Consider the following 22113-nt stretch of genomic DNA (forward strand, 5'->3'; position numbering starts at 1 on the left):
TTCATGAGACATATGCCTTTGTCTTAGTAGAATTCGTAACATACCCCAGCTATCGATTAACAACCTGAGCTCCTCCATAAAAGGCCATGTGATCGACTGTCAAATGTCTCTCTGAATAACATTTTGACGATATTTTTCTTCTGTTTTTCTATGTTTTATATATTCTATATTTTCTTTCTAATTTTTATATTGCAAACTGGCTTGTGTCTTTTAAATGTATTTGTTTAAATTGTATACATACTAAAATTTCTCTGAATGAGCTGTGTTTTTGATAAAGTCCACTAGAGGGCCAATGCAGTTTTGTCGCTGTCCTGAGTAATGCGAGGTTGAAGGAATCAACAACACAAGGGAACATTTGCTCGCTGGCCAAGACACGTAGAACACATTTCTGCAGAGGCACAGTAAACCTGTCACTGTCCAGTGTGCTTGAGACACAACCGCAGCTGAAACTTCCGTGTAAACGCGCGATTCATTGTTGAGCTGGCTTCCTTGTCCGAAAGGGTGTGAAGAGGATTCGCGAGAGTAGAGCATATGTGTCCTGGTTTCGTTATGTCTTCAATCTAGCGACTTTATTCATTCTAACGTAAGTAATGTGACACGCACTATTGCTTATTCTTGTGCTCTGTAGTGTTACTACCTTTGAGCTGTTATTTTGTTTTGTTGCTATTAGTTATAATGCATAAAAAATAAATTATTCTATAGCTTTAAATGACATCGGTTTTGAAGGTTTTAAAACGCTTTTGTCATTGCAAACAGAAGTTTTTTAAGGAATGTGGCATAACGACTAGTCTAGTTGACGGGACAATGGAACGCGTGAGCAGGGACAGGTTTATCTTAGACTTACATTAACGAATACCTTCACATTTTATCAACCTGTTCTTGATCATTTGTTTCACCGCTACTCTTAAAGGGTGTTTGCATATTTGTTGACAATGCATCTAATAATGTAATATTTGACACGTCTTCTCACGTGCTTGTGTGTAGTTTTGGTGCACAACACAGTGGGACATCATGGCTGAGGAGGAGCTCATGTTTACTATGGAGGAGGTGGGCAGCCCTCTGGATGGACCTAGGAATGGGTGTAATAAGAATAGAGTGACTTTTAAAGATTCCAATGCAAGTGATGACGATGATGAAGATGACCTCCGCATATGCCCTATAACCGACGACCCCATAAGTCCAACCAAAGGCTTCTGTGACTACCCAAATAACCTTGTTCGCAACCAGCAGCTTTCTAATTCATTGCCCAAAAACTCCTTTACATACAAGGTGAGAATTTCCCAGTTAATATGCAGTAAATATAAATTCCAAGATGCTATCATCGATTTTGAATACAGTTATATATGTATATACAATACAGCACAACTTTATAAATCTGTTACTACATTATAAAAATAATAAGGGGCCAGGGCACAATCTTTCATTGCAACGTTATTTTATTAATCAAATTCATTAAGTAGCAGCATTCATGGAACTATACTATTTTAGGCAATACTATTCATTCTTTGTGTGTAGTTCACACTACAGCGTGCACATGATACCTGCATGACTTTCTATATTTTTGCAAAAACGTGCAGTTTACAGCAAGTACTGTATCCCACTAGTAGTTTGACACAAAATAAGATCATAGATCAAATTAGAACATTTATAATATAATACATAAACCTGTTTTTATTTCTGAATTGCACATGTTAGTAAATAATACGGTCATGTGACAACAATGTAGCACACTTATGTTTGAAACATTCATTATTGCACAATGCATGCTGTTTCACATACTATTTCAGCGGGTCCTGTGCAGTAATGTACACAGTAGCTACAGTTGACATCATAGCCGCTGTTACTACATTGTGTATTTTAGCACGACTGTAATGCTGTGTTGACCAATCATTACCCAGAACTTGAACTATCCATTTCATACTGGCCTTTTGGAGGTCATCCAAGAACGTTCTTAGATTGTTCATGTCCACTTAGACAATGACCTCTCTATAATGGTAAACAAGATTGCCTGTATCACAGAGAACAAGTGAACAAATATTTTTTCTTAACCACAGAAAAAAAATTGTGTTGTTACCAGAAGCAGTAGTAAACTAATGTACAGTATGCAAAAACTGTTTCCCTCCATCTCTGTGACACACTCACTTCCATATATGGAGCTTGAGCTCTCGAGTGCACTTCCTTAACCTCATGTACTGTAAATTTTTCTGTAAATATGTCAGGTTGCATTTATACTCATATTTTGTGTGTGTGTTTAAACAAGTGGGTTTGTCTATTCCTCTTATTTAGAACAAAAATGACAAAGAGCATGATGTCAGGTTTGGATCTTTAACTGAGAAAGGCCGGGTATGTTTGATACAAGTTTCAATTTTTACCCTTCACGTTTTCTGTCTTCCCCAATTTGATTAATCCATCTAGACTGGCATCTATCATGGAATGTGTGCTTTTCCCATATTTATCCTATTGCCTTTTTTCCTTTCACTCCTACATTTGCTTCTTACATCTGTCTCCATTTTTGAGTCCAACACCCATATCTCAAATCAATCAACAAACGATACATACATAGCCCTACTTTCTTTTTCGACAATCTGTTATATTAGGAAGTACGTCACAGTAAGAGAAAAAAAAGATCTGTTGATACTTTAATTTCATCATGACTTGAAGCACAATTAAAGCTCCAATCTAGAATTTTACAAGCATAAAATCTGATTATAATGTACAGCAGAGATGTTACTTTTTAGTGCTCATTTAACCTAGCTATTTACTATTTGAATTTGAATATGCTTCAAATATCAGACTTTTCAAAACACAAATACTTGCCTAATTTAAACATAGGTGTTTTCATTTTTGATTACCTACAAGCCCAGCAATGCTAATATAGAAGTAATTTAAGTTATTTGTTCATGATACTATTGAATTCCTACTCCAGTATAGTATGTAAGGTTAGGTATCAGTGGTAGTCCTGTACTGTTTAGGAGATGATGTCTACGTGATGTCTTGCGACACATGGGTAACATTTCTATACTTAAGGGGTTCCTTGTAAAGAGGTGCCCACATTTTCCTAGTGTCCGACATATATTTGAACTCTGTCTCACTGTGACCTTTCTATAAATAATTGGTTGAATATACTTGGCCACAGGATCTAGGCTTACTGGTTATTTTAGCATATGGGCAGGTTTACTTCACTGATGACAGGATTTGAGACGTTTACTAAAGCATAGTATAGAATGCTAGCTCTCTTGCAGTTGGTATTCAGAATTTGCAGCACAAAGTTTATAAAATAACCAAGCCTGGTGTCTACTCCTGACAAATTCTTTGTGGGATCACAGAACAGTGACTCTGTGACTCCGGAAATCAAGGAATGTAACGATTCTGGTTCCAATTCTGATTCCTATAGGGTGCAAGATGTCATTAAAATAATTTGCTGATGGTATTTCTTTATTTTAATTAGGCTGGTATTAGGATCCCCTACATTAAGTACATTAAGAACTTTCCAGCTCTGATTCAAACTTTTATTCTTGCATGTCCTTTATTGTAGCATACCTCTTTTCCTCCTGTTCTTTTCTCGCATTCATAATGTATAGAGTGGATCGCTACCATTTTCACTCTTCAACCCATATAGACAGATGTAGGAGTTTTTTAAACAACTTCAATTTCTCATACTCAGGCTACTTGGAAACATGCTATTGAGAAAGCCAAAGCCATGCCAGATCCTTGGGCTGAGTTCCATCTGGAGGAAATCGAGACAGAGCGCTGTATTCGATACAGGTGAGTGATTTTGACTCCCTTTGGATGGTTAACCTACTCAAAGAGTTGACTCCATCAAAATGCAACACATGAGCAGAGTTGGGGAAGATAGTTGGAATCTGTATACTCCCACCTACCAACAAACATCATCTACACTGCAGCTACTAAAAGGGTTAAAACATTCCAGACCCATAAGACTTGTGACGAATGAAGATATTTCTGTTGATCCATTATAAATCCATGCAACCGAAACTTTGACGGTTCAAAAGTTCATACAGAGATTGTAAAAGTATTCCATATTCTATATAAATGGAGTGATTAAATCCAAGTGTTTTGAAGAGACCCAATTGCTTTATATGATGAACAGATTTAATTAAGTATATTATTCACTTATAAGATCAAACATACTAGCTTAACGTCAAGCAAGCACATCTAAAAACATATGAAGACATCAGATGCAAAAGCCGCTAAACGTCAAAAATTAGATAATGATATTGAGCGTATTCTCTCCGCACATAGTATATGTTCATCAAATACTTTGTTTTCCAATCTGCTAAATTCTAGCCTCAGCCCATTCAGAAATGCCGGTTCGTCAGGAAAATCAGGTGTGGTGACAAATTGTGTCCTCCCTCAAATCGGGTCTCTGTTAGGACCCCCAAGCGATCCCATTGGCTCAAATCACTTTTAATAGGTACTCTCTTTAACGCCTGTTTACAATTCCTACAAAAACATGTGATAATGAAAGCTGTTTTAACTATGGTATAATGACCATTTAATGTCTGTATTAGTTAGCTTATGTACTAGCATAGCACACATACAGATTAGCCTGATAGCTTAGTTTAAACACGCGTTGCACTGACAAATGTATTCGCATGTATTCACAATCATCTTTAATGTAATTGCGTGTTCAATTAAGTGTAAAATGTCAAAATATTTAAGTTATAAAAAGAGCAATGTAATGTACAAATATTCACTTAAATGGCTATTATTATTAATTTATTAATTAACAGTTTAATCAAGTGAAAGAAAAGACGTACAATTTGTTTTATTATGCACAATATAGTAAGCTATACATATTTTTAATTATTATCATTCTTATGTACTTAGTAGTATCATTAATTGATAATTGATGGAGACCCGATTTCACAGAAGGACCTGATTTGTCATGACAATGGCGTGCGTGTAAAGAAAATCATTACAGTGGCAATAATGATAGGATTTCACAAGTATCATGTAAACACAACAATGTTTCGTGTACTTCTGTAACTCTGACAGAAACTGACATAACTTACATTAAAGAACAGCTGTAATACGACATGGCAGCCATTTTGCATCACAGTTCCCCCTACTGTGTGGATCAGTTTCTTCATTGTTACATTCTGAATTCTGCTTTCATCATTTGCAATGTTTCCAGTAGCATCTTTAGTGATTTTACAACTGATTTGCAAACATGAACTTAGCTGGTTTTGCAGCAAAAGACAATAAAATTTGTTAAATACCAAAAAAATTACTAAAGTGACATTTTTGAAATTAAGGCATTTCAATAACTGACTAATAACCTTCTCATTGCTATTATAGTAAAATTACTGAACCTGAAATTAACAATTACGGTGACAGAAATACACAAATTATTTTGGAAACACCTGACCTACTCTCATGCTACTGAAAAATGTAACGTTTGTAACGTCTCTACTTTTAATCACTGGCCATGAGATTGACCCTTGTGTCCCATCATCACTGAACCTTCGGCTTCCTCCTGCTACCAGTCCTGAGTTTTTACCACTGTGCCACACCACAGACACCTGGCACACGTCCAAGTCAAACTCAGAAAATTTGTGATTGCATGTTAAATAAGAGACACATAATGTCAGATGTCTCACAGTTTCAGACTCTAATTTTAAACATTTGTAACTTCACACCTCTAAAAAATATCCCTTGACTGCTTGCCAATGGTTGTGTGTGCCATTAAATAACAGTGTTTGATGGGTTGGTCTACATGGTACACAGTGTTCTGGGCCATGGAAAAAAATAACACACACTTATGTAAATATTGGGCGTGTGCCTTTAGGACTGTGCCCATCATGCAGTATTTGCTGTATTGACTCTTTCACTCACTGTCCCAAAGAAGAAGAAAAATCACTTGTGTATTTTACAAATATTATTTTCATAATATAGAAGATACTTTTTTTTTAATGGTAAAATGCATTTACATCTCCTTGTAGCTCTCAGCCACATAGTTTAAGGCCGATTTCTAGTCACTGCTGAGGGTAAAAGTTTGATAACTTCTTCATGAGAATGAAAGGGAATAGAAAGCTACATTTAAAGTGATTTGCATTGGTGTAAACATGTATTCTTGCTCTTTAGATACAATGCGGTTACTGGTGAATGGGCAAAAGACGACATATTTATCAAGATTTCCTCTCAGGTACTTTGGTGCCAACATACACTTGTTTTCAGTATGAGCTGGAAGTTGCATTTCTGTAAATATGTTGCTAATACTGATTAATTATGTATTCTCTTGGATTAATTGGGATATATTTATTTTACAGCCGTTTGGAAGAGGAGCCATGAGAGAATGCTTCAGATCGTGAGTCAAGCAAATATATATTGAATATATGTACCATTGACTAGGTAAATATTACTGTTTGTTAATGAATATTTGGAATAGAAGTGAAAGTGTTATTCAGTTTTTCAGGTTTTTCACCTTTTAGCCTTTTTGCAGTTAATATAAGTTATAATTTTTTTAAAGTATGAATATTCCATGTAATTGCTTAATTGCTGTCATAAAAACTGCACATTACTATATTAAAAGGATAAGGAAAATATTGTAAAGAATAGTTTTGTTCATCAAGCCAAATTAGTCATAATTGACCAATGCCTATGAAGATTCTATTTGTTATCCTGTACAAAAAAATACATCCCTTATTATGTCACTTTGTTATTGATGTATCTTCCGTTCAAGTGATAATTTTATTAGGGCTGCCCCCTAATAATCGACTAAATGTTAAACACAGAGCTCACTTCTCCCCAACAAAGAGACTGATATCAGAGGGAAAACGGTGAATCAGGGAGAGCCTAATTGTCCATATTGTTGTAGTATTTCAGTTTGCTGCTGTATTTTATTTATTAGTTTTTATATAATGTATATTTGTTTTGTTTGCGTTATGACTGAAACCTGAGTTTTCATTCGATATTAAGGCTATACTTGTCCGTCTGTCTATTCCTGGTTTAGATTATGCCAGGATTAGGCCTTACCCTTGCGCATCCTTATGGACATATTTGTGTTTTTCAGTTTTGTTTTTTTGATTATTTTGCTTGTGTTAATGTCAACTGCATAAATTTTGGCAGGTGTGTATTTTAATTGGAATTTTACTATTTCACCGCCATTTCCTTTAAAAAAAATCAATTTTGCACTAGGTACACAAAATAGTTCCTCTCATGACCTTTTAGACAAAAATGTCCCAGTTGAAACCCATTAAAGCTGCAATTTTTAATCCCAGGGCCATTTGACTATAAAATGATGCAATCTTTTACTGTTTTTTTACCAGATGGTGCCATTTTTTTCAGGTTTAGCCTATAAAGCAAATACTCGCTTTATTCCTGTTTTCTGCTTCTGCATATAATAGAGCCAATTGAATAAATAATGCAGCGATAATTGTGTGGGTGTGTTGATATGGATGTCAGAGTGTGGTTTGTTTGTGTGTAATAAAACAAATGTGTGCGTGTATGTGCCTGTAATATTTGAGCAGTGTTTCCCCAAGGATTGGGGAGGTTAGGGTTAGGGTTACCCAGCCCCCCAAAACAATGGTTGGGGAAACACTGTTTGAGAGAGAAAAACTCTACTGCAAATCCCAAATCCAACCACTGTGTGTCCCAGTGAGTTTTGCTGGCATCTAATGAGGATAATTTGGTACTGCACCCACACAAAATCTTACTGAAAGCTCATTCTTTGAGATAATAACCTTAAATTTGGAACACAACTTGTTTTTAGATTCATGGCTTTGATTTTCTAGCAGTTTTCTAGTTCAACATATTTCATAAAATATACATTTTATATAAAATAATGTTTATAAATCAAACCTTCATAACCAACTTTTTTTTGTTTTACTTTTTAAATTTTTAAAACAGCTCAAACATGCATTTTAGTCTGGGACCATAGGCTTAAACCTTGTCTGTGAAAGCAGGGATTAATTTAATATTTTAAATGCTCATTATTATGGTTTAGTATTTCTCCCCCAACTAATCGACTAATGGCTTAAATGAACGACTAATAGTCGACTAGGAAATTCTTTAGTCAGGGGCAGCCCTAAATTTGATACTCTCATCTCTCACTCTTTAAAATGGATTTTTGTTGACCTGTAGCTTTCTATTCTCTATCGTTCACAGGAAGAAGTTATCAAACTTTTCCCACAGCAGCAAATGGAAATCAGCCTCAAACTACGTGGCTAAGCGCTACATGGAGACTGTGGACAGAGAGGTTTACTTTGAGGATGTGAAGTTACAAATGGAGGCTAAATTATGGGGCGAGGAGTTCAATCGCCACAGGCCTCCCAAACAGGTACTTCTCTGGTGAATGTTGTTAATGTTCATAAAACACTGTCACAGTTTGAATGTAAACTAGGTTTTACCATTCAAAACTGGTTTGAACAATCATATCAGATACAAATTATGTAATACTTTAACATATCCCATCATTGTTAGGTTGACATCATGCAGATGTGTGTTGTGGAAATGACTAGTCGCCCTGGGAGCCCTTTGTTTCACCTGGAACACTACATTGAGGGGAAGTACACAAAGTACAACTCCAACTCTGGTTTCGTGAGGGACGATAACATACGGCTTACACCCCAGGTTGTCAAGGATGTATCAAATCTAAATCTGTTGTCCCAGTGAAATGATGTCTGATTATTTATTGGCAATGATGTTTTTGTGGCTTTAGGCATTTAGTCATTTCACATTTGAGCGCTCTGGACACCAGCTGATAGTGGTGGACATTCAGGGTGTTGGGGACCTTTATACAGATCCTCAGATCCACACTGAGAAGGGGACTGACTTTGGAGATGGCAACCTGGGTATTTATCAATATCCTGCATTTTTTCTCCTTATAAACTTGAAGACTTCTTATAAATTTGATTTGTCTTAAGCACAAGTACTTTAAGCATGAGGAACATTTTAGTAATGCACTGAAATTTTGGTAACTGAAAATATTTGGCATAAATTAAATTTCAGTTATGGATGAAACATTGACTGAAACAGTGATGTTTAATTAGTACAACTCCGATGATGCGTTTTTTTCTGACTGTGTAAGTGTCTTTTTCATGCACACGATGTGGATAAACTACAACAGGTAATTATGTCAGCTGTGTGGACATTCTGGACAATATACAGTTTTCGTTTTTAATCGATCTTCATTTTGATGAACCGAGATGTTTTAGTCTATGCTGTTTTCAAAACACAAAACATTATTTGTAGTGCACCTACCATCAAGCTTTGTAACTTTTGGGGCCCTATTTTAACGATCGAAGCTCATGGTCTAAAACGCACGGCGTAAGTCCGAATTCCCTTTTGCTAGTTCAACGACGGGAAAAATGGTCGGTGCGCTCGGCGCATGGTCAAAAAGGGTTGTCTATATTCTCTTAATGAGTAATGGGTGTGTTTTGGGCGTAATGTGCAATAAACCAATCAGAATCTCATCTCCCATTCCCTTTAAAAGCCCGTTGTGCTCGCCCCATGGCGGATTCGCTATTTACATGGCGGAATGTGCAAGCGGAAAAACTGAACACTTCACTAGCGAGGAAACGGATCTGAGCAGACCATCTACAGTACAAGGCGTTGTTGACCCGCCTGTAGGCGCATATTACTAACGCGCTCTTTAAATAACAAAACAAATATTGCGAATAAAACGAGGTGTGTTCAGGCACATTGTTGGCATATTGCTATTTTGAGGCAACTGAAACCTGGTCTAAAGTCAATGGCGCAGTCTATTTCAGTTGCCTTTTAATCTGTGCATTTGAAATATTTTGGCTTTCGGGAAAAATTTGTTTTTGTGCATCACTAGTAATGGTTGTCTTATGTATGTTGTGTGTGTGTGTGTGTGTGTTTCAGGTGTGCGTGGCATGGCTCTTTTCTTCCACTCTCACCTGTGTAATAAGATCTGTAGGAGTATGAGCCTCACTCGCTTTGACCTGTCCCCTGCTGAAATTGCACAACTGGACGGCACTAACAAATTGCTGGTTTGTACAAGATCCTTATGTAAGCTCTATATACGTAACATGGGCTCAACAGTAGGATTGCCTGGGGTTAGTGTGAGAAGTTTGGGCCAGTTGATGGAACCGCCCAATAGACAGTGCTGTATTTATATGCTGCAGTCATGACGGCCAGTAGGCCATCCTGGAAGTGGCATCAGCCTGGTTCCCTCAACAAAAACCCAATCGGATTTTACCATTGGCATTTGGATTTTTGCAGAAAATAAGCTCTGACCAACTAAAGATTATGATTCTTACTTGTTTTGTGCATCATGGTAAACATCACAAATGAAAACAGCTTTTATTAAATTTGAAGCCTCGAGTCCCACAAAGGAGCTCCGTAAGGATAAAAGGAGGAGTGATGACAATGGAAGGCGAGAGAGGACCAGGCTTTGGACATTTAAGGAATAGTTCACTTCAAAATGAAAATTCTGTCATCATTTACTCACCCTCAAGTTGTTTCAAAACTGTATGAATTTCTTTCTTCTGCTGAACACAAAGGAAGATATTTTGAAGAATGTTGGTCACCAAACAGTTGATGGACCCCATTGACTTTGAAAGAAAAAAAAAAAACTATGCAAGTCAATGGGGTCCATCAACTGTTTGGTTACCAACATTCTTCAGGTTGAAGACAGGTTGAAACAACTTAAGGGTGAGTAAATGATGACAAAGTTTTCATTTTGAAGTGAACTATTCCTTTAATGCTTTGTGTGTGGTAGTCGGCCTTGAAGCGGCTGCCACTTCGTTTTGTTTTGTTGTTCGTTTAATTTTGTGATTAAAACTCTAGGTTAACCATTTGCCGGTTCCCGCCGCCTCCTTCACTGAGCTTGAACTGTGTTACACTTATGTTCACCACAGACCTTTTTTCAGGCATTTAACCAAAAACTTCAGGACAGAAGTGCTAAAATACTAAATCGTTTCCGGGTTTTGGCCTACAAATGTGTTTAATTAAACATTCTGTACTAAAATAATATACTTTGGTTCTAATAGTTAATTTAAAAGTATGGGTGTTTTTGTGGCATTACCAGTAAAAAATATCAGTGGAACTGCTGACCCGATCAGACCAACAGAATAAAATTCATGTCTCTCAGCCCTGCATTCACAAACTGTTGCAATTGGTTATGAATTTGGATTATTTAAACAAATATTTCAGAAAGTTTTCTAAATTAATACATGTTTTTCTAAGCAGAATTCAGCTCAGACTGTCCTCCGTGGATGTGAAGAGCAGTGTGGTTCGCCCAGGGTTCGGACAATCTCTCTCGGCCACATGCCTGTTCTTCTGTCCCGGCTCTCTGAGACTTCCTCAGTTGATGAAAACAGCGAGACAGACTCGGTTCCCTGTTCTCCACTTAGTATTGGCGTCTCTGCAGACCGATCATCCATGGGTAATTCTATACTAACCCGGTACTATGTGTGAATGCACTTATGGGATAGTTCACCCAAAAATGAAGTATTCACCCAGAATACAATCGGAGTTATATTACAAAATGTCCTGGCTCTTCCAAGCTTTATTATGGCAGTAAATGGCCGTTTCTGTTAAGTCCATAAAAATGCATCTATTCATGATAAAAGTGCTCCACACGGCTCTGTGGGTTTAATAAAGGCCTTCTGAAGCGAAGCGATGAGTTTGTGTAAGAAAAATATCCATATTTAAAACTTTATAAAGTAAAATAACTAGCTTCCGGCCAAACAAACATATGGATTCGACTTAAGTCTAAGTGCAACTTATGCGAGTAATGCGATGTACTGCTGATATTTACAATGTGCCATTACGCACTACGCTACTTCCGACGTCACAAGTTGCGCTTTAGGCGCAAGTAGACTGCGTATAGCCATTTGGCCGGAAGCTAGAATTTTTTCTTACACAAATGCATCGCTTCACTTCAGAAGGCCTTTATTAACCCCCCGGAGCCGTGTGGAGCACTTTTATCATGGATGCACTTTGATGGACTTCAAAAAATATACGGCCATTCACTGCCATTATAAAGCTTGGAAGAGCCTGGACATTTTTTAATATAACTCTGATTGTATTCGTCTGAAAGAAGAACTAGGATGATTTGAGGGTGAGTAAATCATGGGCTAATTTGAATTTTTGGGTGAACTATCCCTTTAATAGACCACCTGAGGAATACCAAATCCCCCTTAAGACAAGTCAGATCACTTTGGTGAAAGATATTTTTTATGTAGGTAACAAGCGTACAGTTGCAATCTTCTTGAATGGAGAAATAACTGAAATATCCAAAACTGTTCGTTAAGATTGTTTTGATAATATATTTATTGTGAACAATACAATCTGACAACAATGGTATCATAATTTTCACTTTCTTTACTGTGTACTTTTCAGACAGGTCTAGTTAACGTTAAATGCAGTTTTCTGTCTCCTCCTCCATAGACTGTCTCTGGTAATTTCAGTGTGTTAGTTGCCCTCTACTGAAGAAGACAGACATAACAAGGAATGAATCCTTGCATCTATAGGTGTTTTTATTTTTATTTTTATTTTTAGCGTACTTCATGCAGTCAGAATTTATTAGCTGTAAGTATGTTGCAACCACCTGGACATTTTATTTTAAAGGAGCCGTATGTAAGATTGTGGCCAAAACTGGTACTGCAATCACTTTCAAATTACTGTAGAGCGGTGTATCCCTTCCTCCTCCCACCTGACTCGAGGTTGCCAGATAGGCTGCAGGATCCAGCAGGAACGTAGGCTGCTACGTAGCTGTGGTAACTAGAGCAGAGCTGGCAACCCCGATGCCGAAACACTACTGACTTCGTGATTGGTAGATAGGTGGAGGGTGGGGCATCAGGCCAAAACACAACATGACAACATCAACATCAGTGTCATGTCTAGTGACATATCAGGGCCATTTTATGATTAATTGAAATACATTTCTTACATACAGCTCCTTTAAATATATGTTTTTAAAGTACTAGAAGTACCTCCACTTCTTGTCAGCTGGCCGAGACCTGAAGTGGGCCTTTGACTGGCTGGTTGTGATGTTAATATAATAACCAATTTATTTCTATGGGAAAACAAGGAAATACTTAATGGATTTGCCCATTTTTAGAGAGAAAAGTTGTGTTTGACACTTATAAAGCAAAAATCCAGAACCATCTTTATTTTGACAGCAATGTGGGTAAAAGAAAACTGCTATAAAAATAAGGGATGCTCTAAATGTGTAAGTCTGCAGCAGTGTGATCTAAATATAGCCACAATTATCAGAAACTTCCCCTTAGAAATGACAATGAATGAGTAACTATGGTAGGTAGTTAGGGTTTATTTTCCCTAATGCTAATTGATGTTCCCCCTAGAGAATGATGCACTGCTGACTATATCTATGGCTTAGCTTATGAATATTAATTAGCTGTTGCTGATGTTGCTAAGTAACCTTCCTGGGCCAGTTTGCACTGACCTTTTATTGTTTTGATGAATATTATAACTAAGGACACATATTCTAATTTACCTATACAGTATAAGGCTTTAGTAGAGTATACACTTGTCCGAAATATCAAAACTGTCATGTTAGCAATTTAACATTGATTTGAAACAGTATCGACTAAAGTGTTTAAGCAATTATTACCAATAGCACCAATGTAATTAAATTGAGTTAAAACACATTGATTTGTTTTAAGCTTTTCCTCAATTCATGTGCAAAACAACTGCAACATATCAAGGCATTCTAGCTCATATATAAAGTTAGCTCTCATACAGTGTGTCAGGTGCATGCTGAACAGCCTGCACACTGCATATTTTGTTTTGGGACAAATGCACTCTCATTTTTATTAATTTCACCTCCAATTATGTCTCTCGAACAGGCTGGTCATTTATGAATGAAATGAATGAGACACATCGAGCTAACACAGATCAAAAGGTCAGTTTGTGAATAAGAATATATATCCATTGTTGACAGTGGTATTAAATTCAGTGATATTTTGTGGAAACTGATTTATACTATTAACTGTACTTGCATTCACAGGACTCGGAGAATGGAGGAGACAGTGGTTACCCTAGTGAGAAACGCAGTGAAGGAGATTTAGTGGAACATCACAACCAGGTATCAAATATCACAATATTATTATTTTAATTTTATGTTTTATTAATCATAACAGTATTTGTATCCAGCACAGGGTTTTGGATGATTGTCAGCATTAAATCTGAACAAATACGGAACATTATTCAATTTAAATTAAACTAGTTTACAACTACTGTTTTGTTTTTTAAATATAGATGGATATAGATTATGTTAATAATATAGATATTTAATATGTTTAGTGCCAGGCTAGTGAGAAATGTAGTTTTTTTTTTTTTTTACTCCGTAACAAAATTTCCTTTCTACTGCATTATACACTTGTTGTTGTGTGCTGTGCTTACGTGCATCATGAAACGCAGCAGTTATACACTTTTGGGCTCCTAAGATATGTGATGGTAGGTTTTTAATTCATTCATCATTATTTAGGGACGTCACTTCTACAACAGACATTTCTCAGAATCGGATGAGGACAGTGTTCGTCGGGTAACTACAAAACCGTTGATAAAATCCCTGTATCTAATCACGATAGTCACCCATCACCCATTGATTCCTAATCTTTCTTCTCATAGAACATTGATTTAAAGTGGTGCTGTCTTGTAATCTACATTTTTTTTATCTAAACCTCTAAACCTTTTCATCTAATTATTCTTTCATCTAAACTCCTTTATCTCATCTTACTTTAACCCCCTCACAAGTGGCAAGCTCTCCTTTCCTGTACACGCATATGCTGGGTTCCCAAAATCATGGAAAACCTGTCAATGTCAGGGAATTTTAAAATTGTGATTTTTGAATGGCATGTAAAAGTCATGCAGTTGTGCTCAAAAGATATTTCATTGACTAGCAGTTGCTGCTTGTGAGTGAAATTTCTATTAAAACAATAAATTAAATAAAAAAAATAAAAATAAAAAAAAATCTGGAATGTCTGGAGAAGTAAGTAATGTGGGAACCCTGCATGTGATTTCCTGCATGCATTGCTTTTTTGTGCAGAAATATTTCAAGTAGGTGTGGGTATTTGTGGTTTTCTAAGTCTCACAGATGTTAGTTCTTCTGCTATCCATATTTAAGGATTCAAGGAATGTTATATATTAAAAAAAGTGAAAGCAGTTACATCTAAAAGCAGGTTGTCGAATGACAAACCGTTTTCATTGACAATAAAGGACCACTTCACAGATTTGGACATGGGACAATTAATAAAGTCAATGTTGTTGTCATTTCTTGCCTCAGTTATTACTCTAGGGATAATATGTATTTTTGTTGTCTCTCTCAGCTGACAGAAGAAAAATGGAGTTTTTACCATTCATCTCGCTCCCACATACACAGATCCTCCTGTGTGGCAATGGAGGTGGAGAGACTGAACAATATGCTTCTTGAAAGGAAAATTGGCAAATCCATCCTAGGCAAGGTATAAGAAATTGTGTCATGTGTTTACAAACCTGGTCCTGAAACTGACAAATATATTTTTTATACTTAAAGGGTTAGTTCACCCAAAAATGAAAATTCTGTCAGTAATTACTCACCCTCATGTTGTTCCAACCCCGTAAGACCTTCGTTCATCTTCGGAACACAAATTAAGATATTTTTGATGAAATCTGAGAGCTGTCTCACTCCTCCACAGGGTTATGGACACTATAACTTGCTGGCCCAGAAAATGTATTAAAGACATCGTTAATATAGTCCAAGTGACTCCAGTGGCTCAATCTTAAGTTTATAAAGCGACGAGAATACTTTTTGTGCGCAAAAAAAAAAAAAAATAACGACTTTATTCCACTATTAATTTCATTCTCTCTCTGTGCCTCGAGTTAGTTTACGTAGTGTTTTTGCGTAGCGCGTCTGTGTTGCACGTCACCACGTACCCTGTGGAGGAGTGAGACAGCTCTCAGATTTCATCAAAAATATCTTAATTTGTGTTCCGAAGATGAACGAAAGTCTTACGGGGTTGGAACAACATGAGGTATATATGTATGTATAGACTACTTTTATTATTGATTGCTATCAGGATGTGAAGAAAGTTTCAACCAGTATAACAAAAAGTGTTTATGAAAAACATTGCCTGCCCCACCTTTAATGAAAATTCTGTCAGGTTTCTGTCCCTCCATTGAAAGTCCATGCAGCCAAAACTTTGAAAAGGTCCAAAAAGGTCATAAAGGTGTCGTAAAACTAATCCATATGAATCGAGTTTATTCCAAGCCTTGTTAAGAGATACAATCGCTTTATATGATGACCAGATTTAATTTATGGGTGTATTTGACTTTAACATGAAAGCTCAAACTTGCATGTGTCATACACTAGAACAAACCGCACTGGTTCTCCTGAGGCATATACACGTTTGAGAAAACTTCTGTTTTTACCATATTTGATGTGCTCTATGTATTTTTTGTTCAATTAAATTAAATCTGTTGATCATATAATGTATCTCTTCACAAGACTTGGATTAAAACACTCAGTTCATATGGATTAGTTTTACGACGCATTTATGAACTTTTTGTAAAGTTTTGTTTGCACAGACTTCCAGTGGAGGGACAGAAACCTTTCATTAAAATCATCTTTATTTGTGTTTTGAAGATGAAACAAAGTCTAATGGGTTTTGAACAAGATAAGGATGAGTAGATGATGACTGAATTTACATTTTTGGGTGAACTATCGCTTTTTAGGTTCATCTAGCCATGGTCCGCTACCACGAGGGCGGGCGCTTCTGTGAGAAGGATGCACCGTGGGACGAGATTTCTGCAATATATCATCTGGAGAGGGCCACCATGTGTGGGGAGCTCGAGGCTATAGTTGCCCTTGGCCAGTATTATCTTCAGCTGCCACATCACATTCTACCAGAGATAGAATTAGAGGTGCTTTTTCCCCAAATGGTCTCATGGATGATAACATATTATTTTATCTCTCTGCCCTGCTTATTCTTCCTCTGTCGTGTCTGTGTTGCTTCATCTCAGGCGTCTGAGGAAAATAGCAAGAAGGGCTTCGGCCTCCTGCTGCAGGCCGCTGAGGCAGGAGATCGGCCCTGTATGATTCAAGTGGCACGAGCATTCGACACGGGTCTGAAACTCCCTTCTGATAGGTATGATCATTTTTTCACATCATTCACATACATTTTTTTCTGTATGGACCAAAATGTGTTTAGACAGGGATTCTCCTACTCAGTATGGAATTTGATTTTAGTATCAGACAGAAAAAATTAAAAAGTATAAAAAAAAGAAGAAGATAATTTACAGATTACGTTTTCAGACTGTTGCCCGTATTTAGTTGTCTAAAATATAAATAATTGAATAAATTATATTACATGCATATTTACATACCAGCAACAGATAAGGGACTGCGTGATCATTTAAATCACACTGTACTTTGCTGTTTGGTGATCATGCAACATTAAACCATCATTACAGTATCAAACTGATATGTCAGAGGTATATATATGCAGGTTATAATGTGTTTCAGATTTCTTCTCATTATGTAAGCATGTATAAACAATGCATTCGGTGAACGGGAGAGTAGATCAGCACTGTGGCAGAAAAAAAAAAAAGTTTACAGATTACTATACACTGAATATGATGCTGGAATAATAATGCCTAATAATAAATTATTTCATCAGTAGTGAACAATATTATACTGAATAACATATCCTGCCATTATTTTGAAAATAATATTTTCCACAAAAATAAATATAAATATAAATATATATATATATATATATATATATATATATATATATATATATATATACACAGTCACACAGTGCTTGCATAAGTTAATACACCCATGCTAAAGTTGACTAAAAAGAGGAATAAAAAATCATATTTTGGAAATTGAACTTAATGCCTTAATTTAAAAAATTAGGAAAAATCCAACCTTTAAGGACACCAATTTTCTTTGTGAATGAATAATGCATCGTAAATAAATAAATGTTCTTCCTTAAAATACATGGTGCATAAGTGTGTACACCCCTATGTTAAATTCCCATAGAGGCAGGCAGATTTTTATTTTTAAGTATTTTTTTAATTTTTTTTTAGGATACTATGCATCCTGATAAAGTTCCCTTGACCTTTGGAATTAAAATAGCCCCACATCATCACATAGCATTCACCATACCTAGAGATTGGCATGGTTTTATTTCAGTTAGCCTAATAGCTAGTTTGATTTGCATTGAGAGATGATCTTATGGAAAGTACCCCATGCCAATCTCTAGGTATGGTGAAGGCTATGTGATGATGTGGGGTTATTTAAATTTTATGCATAGTACACATTCAATTAGGGCTGCAACTAACGATTATTTTGATAATCGCTTAATCGGACGATTATATTTTTGATTAATCTGATAAAAAGTTTTTTTAAAAATTCAATCAGATTTTTTTGTTTATTATAACTAAATAAAACCCTAAATCAGGGTATTTATGTGTAAAAGTGTACTTTAAAAAGTGCAAAAGCCACACATTGAGTTTTACTAATATAATATAACTTTAACATAACATAACATAACATCATTTTTGTTATAACAAATTTACACAGACATGTTGTTCAGATGTGAAGCTATAAACCAGAAACATCTAAAATATATAATTTAAATTGTATTTAAAATTAAATGAATTATAAGGATATATTAATAAATTAAATATAGAACGACTGAAAACAAGCATGTGAACGTAGTAGAGCCGCAGTAGATCGCGTTTGGAAAAACAATTAAAACTTGATAGTAGACAAATGCTATAAAAAGAGAGCGGGATGCAGGTGCGCAGCAAGCTAACAGGCTTGATTAAAAGGACAGGAAAAATTATGCATTAGTGCACAAGCATTCGCTGAAAACCACTGACTACAGTGACTAAAAAACAATATTTTACTGCTGCTGTTGTTAACTGCCTTTATATTTAGTGCTTCACTTTGTAAACACCATTTAATTTAACCTATTTCTGCGGTAGCGCTATTTTAATCCATCACTTATGTTGCGAGCGAACTGATTGTGCAACCTGACACTCGAGGCAAAATAGATCTAGTTGACTGTCCCCAAGTTAGTAAACAAAGCTGTTTACACGGTAGCATTGAATTAAACTAGACTATACCATTTTCACATCTTCATATAATGAGGATACAGTTTTTGCTTAGCGTGCTGATGTTTCACCTTCATCCGTGACACCAACGTGTTTCCTCTTCATGTGTTCGTGCATCACTGTGGTACTTCCATGCCACACAAGCTCAGCTTTGCATAACTTATTTGCTGCATTTAATGTAAAATGCTCCCATGCTTTAGATGACTTTGGGCGCACACTTTTTTCTGCCGCTGATTGATCTGTACCAGAGCCCGTCTACGGAGAGCCTGCCCACTCCCTATTAAGTCCTATTGTACCGAATTTTGGTTGTACCAGAGTTCCACTGGGGGCGATCGCCCATGAGTGCAGAATGAATGGGAGTCTATGGGGCTAGACGGCTAAATTTGTCTCTTTCACCCGATTGCCGTTGAGAAATCTCAGATTCGATAGTAGGTTTTGCAAGTTCAACATGGGTTATAGGTCGAAAGTTGAACGAGTACTTATGTCCTTTCGATTTCTTACAGGTTGAGTTGTTGTTGCCCATAACACGCTAGCATTCTGCTAATGAACGCTGATTGGTCAGTGAAGGACTGATTACGACCAGAGATACCGCTTGATGGCATCGTGGCATCCGAAGTGGGACCAGAAACAAACAAAAACTCTTCTAGCACGTGTGTTTACCTGTGTCAGCTGTGTTGTCGATGCCTCCAGAGAAAACAAAGTGCAGAGCGCGAAAGCACCAAAGTGACTGAAGGATTGCCGTAAAGCAGTATCTCTGGTCGTACGATGTGTATGACGTCATTGACACTTTAAAAGACTTTTTAAAGCAAATAAGTGACTCTAAGTGACTCTAAAAAATCTAACACCCAGCAATGTGTAATTTCTTTGCATCTCCTTTTGAATACAATATTCAAATTACTAGACAAAAAATTATATCCTGAGAAAAGTGGATTTTGATGGGTATACTGCCATAGACCTCCATTCATTCTGCACTCGTCCTGTGAGCGCCCTCATATGGAATCAAAGTGGAACTGCAACCATTTCAGAAGCCGGAAGTGTACTGAGAGTGAAACATCTCGCCTTATTAGACATTCTCTGTCTGTACTCTCTGCCATTTCGCGTGTGACTGTGTTGTCATGAAAGTGACGTCATCAGTAAACGCTCCCCGTGACGTGAGCAGACCAATTAATCGACAATGACATTCGTTGACAACGATTTTCACATTCAATGCTGTGAACTGGGTTTGGTGTTCATTGATTTTGAATGATCTACAGTACATACTATCTACCGTATTCCGGCAGTTATTTGGCAACATAATAACAAAATAACAATGTAAAAGCAATGTTGTATTTTGAAACCATTTATCACATGTTAAATATGGTCTTAAAAATCTACAGAGAAAAATCCACCAAGCTGCTCTGCCCTAATTAGAGATGTTATGCACCACCTTCTACTAGAAAAGATTAGATTTTCCTTAAAAAGTAAGACTGATCATTTTTATGCAGTATGGAAACCCTTTATTCGTTATTTTAATAAGACAGCAATAATTGAACCTTAACCCCACTACTACTACTACTACTACCCCCCCCCCCCCTTTTTTTTCTCTCTTCTTCTTTCTTTCTTCCTTATATCATTACTTGTGTTAAAATATTAATTGTTTACATATAAGAATATGTCTGCACACTGTATTCGCAAAGTGAATTTTGTTGGAGTTTTTTTTTTTTTGTGTGTGTGTATGTGCCAATGTAGAAAATGTAATAAAGAGAAAAAAAATCTACAGAGAAGTCTGGAAAAGTATGGAATTTTAAAATGGAAAATCTGTTGGAACCCACTTTAGAACTGAAAGTTTTATTTTGAAAACGCAGGGCATTGGACTGGAAGCACGCCGTGCACTGGTACGACTCTGCCCTTAAGATGACAGACTATGACGAGGGCGGAGAGTTTGATGGGATGCAGGACGAGCCGCGCTACCTTCTGTTGGCACGATTGGCTGAGATGTACCAGGAGGGAGGGTTCAACCTGGATGCAGACCACCAAAGAGCAGGTGAGTGTATCTCACTCTACATTCATCAACATCCAACACAGTGGTTCAGTACTTCAGATTTACCATCAGAAAATATTACAACATTATGATATCAGATTGACAAATTTAGTTTTTAAATGTGTCCTGAATTTGCTGTAATGTTTTAAATTGGAATTGTATGCATTTTGTAGGTGATCTTTTCACTGAGGCAGCTGATGCAGCTATGGAGGCCATGAAGGGTAGACTGGCCAATCAGTACTACATGAAAGCAGAGGAAGCATGGGCTATGATGGAAGAATGAAAGCACAGATTAGCCAAACAAACAAACAAACAAACACGAAATGATTCATTTTCTGCATCCAGCCCCTGTTTACATGCTTTTTTCAATGGTCTGTTTGACAAATGTTCCATTTTGGTCTTGATAATGTTGATCTTGGATCGAGTTTTTAATGAATGTGACAAGGGCATGCGCTGATTCTAGATCAGTGATATACTGAGGTGCTAAATACACACACTCTCATGGTTAATTTCTTTAATTAAGAATAGTTGCTCAGTGTCTGCAGCCTGTTCTAGCTGCTTCATGGGAATTTGGGATATGCGCAATTTATTCTCTTTATTCTAAAAGGTCAACTGGATGTTTTCTTAATAAACCTGTTGTGACTGTTAAAAAAAAAAGACATCATTGATGATTTAACATACTTCTGTAAAATTAATTTACTATATTGTTAGATCTGACGTGTAAGGATTTAAAACATCAAAAGTTATTGCTGTGAGTTTTAACCTGTTTTTGCATTGATACTGTCAAAAATAACTTTCAGAATTCACCATAATCAAGGGCTGTACCAGTGTGTGTGATTGTTTGTGCTTTTTTTTAATGAGTATTAAATTAAATAATAATAATAAAATATTTTTAAAAAAGTAAGTCTCAGTTCACAATATGTCTGTTTACCTAGAAGGTGATATGATCTGTTGCTTTTAAAGGAACACGCCGACTTTTTGGGACTTTGGCTTATTCACCGTATCCCCCAGAGTTAGATAAGACCATACAT

At 36.5% G+C, this 22113-nt stretch overlaps 1 protein-coding gene across 4 annotated transcripts; it reads left to right on the plus strand.

The window, feature by feature from the left end:
- Nucleotides 1–283: 283 nt before the first annotated feature.
- Nucleotides 284–21986, plus strand: LOC311306075 (eukaryotic elongation factor 2 kinase-like). Of its 4 annotated transcripts, XM_084434255.1 has the most exons (19): nucleotides 284–583; nucleotides 985–1269; nucleotides 2287–2343; nucleotides 3665–3765; nucleotides 6109–6169; nucleotides 6294–6331; nucleotides 8131–8302; nucleotides 8446–8595; nucleotides 8684–8816; nucleotides 9850–9977; nucleotides 11179–11374; nucleotides 13803–13858; nucleotides 13964–14041; nucleotides 14444–14500; nucleotides 15285–15419; nucleotides 16669–16857; nucleotides 16957–17081; nucleotides 20907–21085; nucleotides 21256–21986. In XM_084434255.1, the coding sequence occupies exons 2-19, from the start codon at nucleotides 1012–1014 to the stop codon at nucleotides 21363–21365; spliced, it is 2223 nt and encodes a 740-aa protein (XP_084290381.1). In that variant the 5' UTR covers nucleotides 284–583; nucleotides 985–1011; the 3' UTR covers nucleotides 21366–21986. The 4 variants fall into 4 exon arrangements, with proteins under 4 accessions (XP_084290381.1, XP_084290382.1, XP_084290383.1 ...); XM_084434256.1 differs by lacking the exon at nucleotides 14444–14500; XM_084434257.1 differs by lacking the exon at nucleotides 2287–2343 and having other exon boundaries at nucleotides 303–583.
- Nucleotides 21987–22113: the final 127 nt, after the last annotated feature.

Source organism: Rutilus rutilus (assembly GCF_951802725.1).
Source record: "Rutilus rutilus genome assembly, chromosome: 16".
NCBI classification, from domain to species: domain Eukaryota; kingdom Metazoa; phylum Chordata; class Actinopteri; order Cypriniformes; family Leuciscidae; genus Rutilus; species Rutilus rutilus.